This window comes from Salvia splendens, chromosome 20 (genome assembly GCF_004379255.2).
Source record: "Salvia splendens isolate huo1 chromosome 20, SspV2, whole genome shotgun sequence".
Lineage (NCBI taxonomy): Eukaryota > Viridiplantae > Streptophyta > Magnoliopsida > Lamiales > Lamiaceae > Salvia > Salvia splendens.
The window spans coordinates 6,714,518-6,721,805 of record NC_056051.1 but is presented as its reverse complement, the minus strand read 5'-3'; the positions used below and the strand labels follow the sequence as shown (position 1 = coordinate 6,721,805).

General features: G+C 39.8%; 1 protein-coding gene across 1 annotated transcript; it reads right to left on the bottom strand.

Annotated features, from left to right (window-relative positions):
- Window positions 1–2,656: 2,656 nt before the first annotated feature.
- Window positions 2,657–6,707, bottom strand: LOC121782627 (sucrose transport protein-like). The gene is made up of 5 exons (XM_042180551.1): window positions 6,124–6,707; window positions 5,215–5,985; window positions 3,417–3,480; window positions 3,290–3,333; window positions 2,657–3,057 (listed from the first exon to the last, which is right to left on the bottom strand). Exons 1-5 carry the CDS (start codon window positions 6,577–6,579, stop codon window positions 2,878–2,880), a joined length of 1,515 nt encoding a protein of 504 aa, XP_042036485.1. The 5' UTR covers window positions 6,580–6,707; the 3' UTR covers window positions 2,657–2,877.
- Window positions 6,708–7,288: the final 581 nt, after the last annotated feature.

The following is a 7,288-nucleotide window of genomic DNA, read 5'->3' as shown; positions in this document are numbered from 1 at the left end:
TATAAGTACCATCTAAAGCCCCTAGACAACCCTGTTAGTAGAACACAATAAACAATCATGCATTATATCGAATATTTAGGGAAGCAGTACAATATGTCTGTACCTTGAACCATTTCCACCTACGGTCAGAGCAAGCTTCATCTATTGGTGTTGGCTTCACCAAAAAAATACTATGCAGTGTGAGAATTCCACGGAGCACAATATGTATATATTTTGACACGGTCTGAGAAGAGCGCATGAAATTATGGCCAACTATGCGAGATTTCTTGTGATGTGCTAGCACACAAAGGAACATGGCTACTTGTTCCTCCACACTGACTAGTTTTTGATCTATTAAGCCTACCCGGTCCCGGAGAATGCGACATAGACGCCCAAAGGTGTTCCTATCCATTCGTAAATTGTCCACACATGCCCTGTCTGTTACACGCACTAGTCTATCCAGCTGACATACATGAGCCGGGATAGCATCTAGAACCGCTGACTGACCTAGACGATCCCAACGTTTACGCTTGCGCTTTTGAGGGCGGAGTAATGAGATCAGAAAAGAAATGACCAGCAAGTTAATTTGATAGTTCCGTATAACCTCTTCAAGCAAAATCAACACGGTCGTCATGTCATTCTGTGGACATGAAACCTGAACAAGCATGCCATTACACAAAATGCAAACTTCGATTCCAATAAAACAATTTGTTTTCTATGTATATCACACAGCAATTCTGAGAATTGGAAAATAACATAGGCCGACATACAGCAATATAAACCGGCAGATGCCCAGCCTAAACCCTAACATATAAATTCAGATCTGTAATAAAGCGTAAACAATTGGGCACTTGCTGAATTGACTTACCTCACGGAAATCCTCTCCGTTATCCATTGCTGAATTCAGACCCGATTATGATAGTCGTGTCCGTGCGCTTGAAAAAAGGAATTCCGCTGCGAATTTAAAGTAGCAACTAACATCAGCCAATGTAATTGAAAGGAAATTATGCAATCCATGAAAAAAATGATACGAAATACATGACACAAACCTGGAATCGGCGACGCAGCCGGGAGTGAGTACAAATCGACGCCCAAATTATGTTCGCTTATACGGTATTCCGCCAAATTTGATTAATCTGACCCTATGAGGGGTCTTTTAGACAATAAAACGAAATTCACACAATCGGGAACGACGGTATGAAGCTTATCGGAGCCGAAACCCCCGATACGCGAACACACCAAAGCTAGCGTGGTATCTTAATGGGGACCGGGTCGGTAGTTGTATCCCGGGTCCTTGTGCAACACTGTCAGGGCAATCACAGACTAGATACGCCCTAGATAGGAGGGCTTATCTGATGATATCAGGGCAATCAAGCACGCCCTTAATGTGATACAATCGAGAGCTTTTAGACAAAGTGTGAACATTAGATCATGTCTGCAATCGTCCTTGTAAAACTTGAGTCCCAAATTGAATTAATATTTTAATTTATAGAAATATTATTGAATTCAATATCCTAGAATTCCCTTCCTTATTTGATTCAATCTCATTTTCTACATTTCTCTCTTAGTTTTAAAATTTAATTCACTTTTAGTATGTAATAAATAGTTAACTTCATCTGCATCTTAAGTTGTCAGTATGTCGGATAGTATTTGACTATGAAAAGTTTAAAACACAAGTTATCGTTCCAAAAGCAGTAATTGAGAAGTATTTCCATGTATGCATGAGTTTTTTATGTCGGTTTCCGTTTAAAGGAAGAGAGAGATGAGGGGAAAAAAATAAGAGAGAGAAGGAAGTAAAGGAAGAAGTGCTAGTATAGGATCCATATTGCAAATGATGCATAAGATTATTATTTATCAAAAACTTTCTATATTTGGACTTGATCTAATTTTGGGAACGAAAATAATAAAACTAATTTTTTTAGAACGAGTGAAGTATATTTCTCGCATTTTGCATTTGTAATCATATTTTCATGTTTCACATTATATTACTAGACAGATGTGGAGTCACGATTTTCCTTTATTTGGGGTGGGTTACAGTACGATTGGGATGTTCCTGGGTAATTGATACATGTCAACATAGTATTGATAAAGTCTTATATGCACACTTACATTTATATTTGACTATTGTCAAGAAAAAAACAAAATATACTCCAATATGGGCCCAATCTCAAATACTCCCTCGGGCCTTGTACTCCAATGGACCCAATCTCAAATACTCCCTTGGGCCTTGTCGTTATTCAAAAGTTTGTCACCATTCACTTTTACTATTTTTTATAGTGGACTCCACATTCCAATAATTCATTCTCACTTAAATTTTATTATAAAACCAATATATAAAAGTAGGATTTACGTTCCACTGACTTTTTCAACTCACTTTCTATTACATTTATTAAAACTCGTGGCGAGTCAAATGGTCAACTCACTTTCTATTACATTTCTTAAAACTCGTGCCGAGTCAAATGGTGACAAATTAAGTACTATTGCCCCACCATATAGCACAACAATTTTAATAATGATTCGACCGGCATTAGTTTCTCGGGTTTATAACAATTGAACCGATCGGTCCGATCCGGTTTTCAAAACCTTGACCCTAACAATTAACACAACGTTGAGAATCCAATGCAATGTCTAGAAATTTAAAATCTACATTCTTGAACATAGTAAACATAAACTAATATACTACAGTACCATTCTGGGACTTCATATATTGAGAAGAAAAAACAATTGTAAAGTCGACAACATTTAATTAAGCATCACACACGATCATCTTCATTAGTGAAAACAAAGAAAAAGATTAAAAAGAAAAAAAGTCACAAATCTTATCACGCTTAGCGTGTATAAATTCTGCCATAATTCTGGATTAAAAGCTCATAAAAAGGCCATTAAGGGACTAAAACTCTAGTGGAATCCTCCGGCAGTCATGGCCTTGGTCGCCACCACTTCAGCAGGCGGCGACGGCAGCATCGTCAGTGCCAAAACGCCGCTGATGGCAGCGGCCACAGCCCCGACCACGAACGCTGGCAGGTTCCCGCCTCCGAAGAGGTCGTCCCACGGCCCACTTGTGACAGAAACCAACATCTGCAGCAAAGGAAAAATTCCAAAAATGTTGAGAATCAATCCACACTAGCACTTTATGATAATGTGCTCAATCTTTATGCCACACTCTTATTGATAAGATGGCATGTGATTTCATCAATTCTTTTTGTTTTTTTTGCAATGAGATAGAAGTCAACTAGACAAACAGATTTTTGGCAGAAGTGGAGGATTTTTGTTGATGCATTATTGGGATAAAGTGGTGTTAAATTATTACCTGTGGAATGACTATTGCAAGATTAAGAACTCCAAGTGATAAGCCTGCAAATATGATAAAATATTGCTTAGAATATAGGAATAGTATATTTTTTTGGACCATGACATTAATTTCTTGAATTATTTACCTTGTCCTGAGCCAGAATTACTGGAAAATATAGATGCCAGAGCAAATGGGATGCTGTAAGTTACCTAATCAAGAACAATAAGATAAATTATTTAAGAAAAAAATTAAGGCATCTTTAATAGAACAAAGTAATATGATTAGTAGGAAGTCAAGAATCTCTGCCAACCTAAGCATCCAAAGCAAAATCCAAACTTTTTTTCCATCTCCATCCCTAAACATCATGGAATGAAATTTTGCCAACTCCCACATTCATCATGGATATGCAAGATGAAAGATCACTATCATGATCTAACTGTATTACCCAACCACCAACTTCCTAAAATTAACTGTAATCATCATTTCAAAAGGAACTAAACTAAATTAATCAAGGAAATGGCTCTCCTACTCAGTTTAATGTGTGTTTATGAGGTGTGTCTTTTTCACAATCTGCACTTTTTCCTAAAGTCAACATCTCAACTAATCTGCCTGCCACCCTTCCAAGAAAGCAAAGCATGCAATATATTGCCATCTCATCTCAATCCATGAAATCGTGCCAAGTCACACAGGCATCATTACAAGAGGAATTTCACAATTCTTCCCAACTAGAGATATGGCCATGGTTTGTTTCTTCATTATGATGTTGAAATAGTGCCAAAACTACAATTATTGCTATTTTGTTCCTCACACGAAAGAAGCAAATATCATTTACTTTAAACAGATTCTGTAATTTTCATTAAATTTAGGTTAGCATTAGCCAAATAGTAGATATAGATGCTTTGACAATATGGAAAAACACAGCCATATTTATTCCTTCTGGTATATATATGGCTATGTGCCAAATTTGATCACTATGTTGAAATTGTTTCTCTCCTATCCATAGTAATCAGTCTCCATTTTCAAAAAAAAAATAGGCTGCAATAAGAAATCAATTTTACCATAAGAAATTAAACATACACGTAAACAGTCACTTTTCATAATAAAGCTAGTTTCTTTTTTATCATAAAGTGACAAGATGATTCTTTCCTAAAAGATTATGCCATCACGTGACCAAATAAAATACTACCTACTACAAAATCCATTATCTTAACAACCAATACAATATACCGCTAATGGTTACTTAACCATGTTATTGGATAAATAAAAATAAGTTTTAATTTTTCACGTTTCTCATTACCCATGTGATTTTTTCAATCGAATTAGGAAACTATACTAATATACCTATGCTCACACTTGAAAATCAACAAAGGGGAAAAATGTTCTCATGGTTGTTTAAAGATAATTTTTCACCAAATTATACTCCCTCCATCCTATTAACTATGCAATATTTGCGAATCGGCACGGGTTTTTGTACAGTGTTGTTTTGTGAGTTAATGAAGAGAGAGTAAAGTAAAAAATAAGATAAATGAAAAAGTAGAGATAGAGATATTTCTATTTTAAAAAAGGTTTCTATTTAATGGGACAGAGGAAATATTAATTAGTATCCTCTCAGTTCGTTATTAGATATCTCAGTTTTTATCAGCACTTAGTCTAAAAATTGATAGAAAAAAGTTACTGAAATCTAGGTCCTCTTTTATAGAGTAATAAAAATAAAATGGACAATTTATTGGTGAACGAAAAAAAATTGAGATATTTAATGCGAACGAGCAAGTGCGGAGTGCTAATTTCATTTTAACATGTAGCATCATCTAATAATCATTTCATGCAATAAATAAGCAAAAATTAAAATTGAAACACATGCAATCATTAAGAAAATTAAAACACCAACTAAATTAAAGCTAATGAACTAATTAAACAAAGTGAGCAGGAAGAGAAAAACTCACCGAAAGGGGAATGCCGAGGACTGCAAATAGCGCCAAAGCTCCGATCTTGACGCCAGGCTCCGGCGTCTGCAGCGCCCCATCGGCGGCGTAGTGGCGCGCGTGCTGCGCCGTCTTCGTGATCACCACCGTCATCGCCAATCCGACCGCCAGCAAGAAATTGGCGCCTCCCCAAATCTTCTTCACCCCGACGAACCCCCTCGCGCAGAACTGCACCCCGAGCGACGCCACCCCCAAAACCACCGAATTCAGCATCAGCCCCAGCGCTCCGGCGCGGACGCCGCGGTCGTACAGCTTCCCCTCGCCGACCTTGCCGCCGTAGACCTCTTTCCCCATCCAATCGGTGTCAAAGAGGAGGAAGGGGAACCACGCAATCCAGTTGAAACACGTCACTAGTAAGAGGATCCACATCGGCTTAGGGAGGTCCTTCAGCGCACCGAATAATTCCCCAAACACGGGGATTTTCGGCTTCTTCAGCGGCTCCGAAATCTCCGCCGCGGAGACGGGGATTTCGCGGACGAAGGCGAGGGCGAGGACGGTGAGGATTAGGAGCAAGGCGATGGAGATGAAGAAACAGGATTTCAGATTCGCGCAGTAGACGTCGCAGGCGTTGGTTTTGGAGAAGGGGAAGATTCGGTAGAGGTGAGTGTAGGAGCCGGCGGCGTAGCCGAGGATGTTACCCACCGCCATGAAGAAGGAGAAGAGCGCGTTTGATGTGCTCATTCTCCGCGCTTCCCCGCCGGATAAATCCGCCAGCAAAGCTCTGCACGGCCCCTGCGAATTTCAATTCAATTTCAATTTCAATTCGATCGTTATAAAGCCCTAAAATAAGGGGGAAATTCAAAATTCTGGAGAAAAACGCATTTAATCGATACAATCAATGATGCTACCAATCACAATTCGAAATCGAACCTGCAACATGTTATTGGCGACATCGAGGATCCAGAATCCGACGACGAAAACCGCGATTGCCCTAGGTTTAGCGACCTTTCCGGAGGGATCGCCGGCGGCGTGGCCTATATCAGCTGCGAAGCCGATGAGGAAGACCGCGACGGCGACCAGAGCAGCTCCGGCGGCGATGAAGGGGCGGCGCCGCCCGAATCTGGAGGTGCAGCTGTCGCTGTAGTATCCGACGATTGGCTGCACAATCAAGCCGGAAATCGGGCCGCAGAGCCAGATGTAGGCCGCCCAAGTGTGGGGGATTCCGAGCAGCTGGACGTAGGGGGTGAGGAGGGAGAGCTGTAGGGCCCACCCGAATTGGACTCCGGCGGCAATTGCAGCCACGAGAACTGTGATTTTGATCGGCGCCGCCGGCTGCGACGGCTGCTGCACCTCCATTGATGATGCAGCGGTGTTTTTAGACTCCATTGAGAAGTATGTATCGATTTCTCACTCTCTGAAATAGATTTAGATGATGTTTTTGTGTGTGTGTATGTAAATCTGCATGCGTATGTACAGGATTGTGGGAGAGAAGCTCTGAACTACTGTGAAACTGAAACAGAATGGGTTCCTTTTATAACTATTTTGGCGGGTAATGAGGGGTGGGGGGTAAGGGGGGTGTGAATTATCATTTTATCCATATCGGAAAATGCAAAAAAAATAAGTAAAATTTAATGCATGTGAGATTCGCAAGTTAATTTTTTATAGGATAGTAGTGATCATCATTTAATACTGAATTTCTTACTCGCTTTTGAAGTTTATTAAAATCGAAATTGATATGAAAAAATCTAATACGAGTATATCTATAAAATATTCACATATCTCTATTATTTTATATATTATTAATTTAGCATATCTTTTATTTCTTTATTACTAAGTTAGGTTATTAGGTTACCCGCAACGCGTCACGCGGGTGGCCCGGAACCCGTCACGCAGGGACGGGACGGCAGCGCGACGCGTTGCGGCGCCCCGTCTCTTCCCCAGCCCGTCACCATCTCATCACGAAATCCGTTCCGCCGGCAGGGACGGATCTAGGAATTCTTACCAAGAGGAGCAAAAATATACATGGAGAAATTTTAAAAATTAAAGAAGGGGCAATTAGTGGAAGATTAATACAAATTATACATATATATAAATA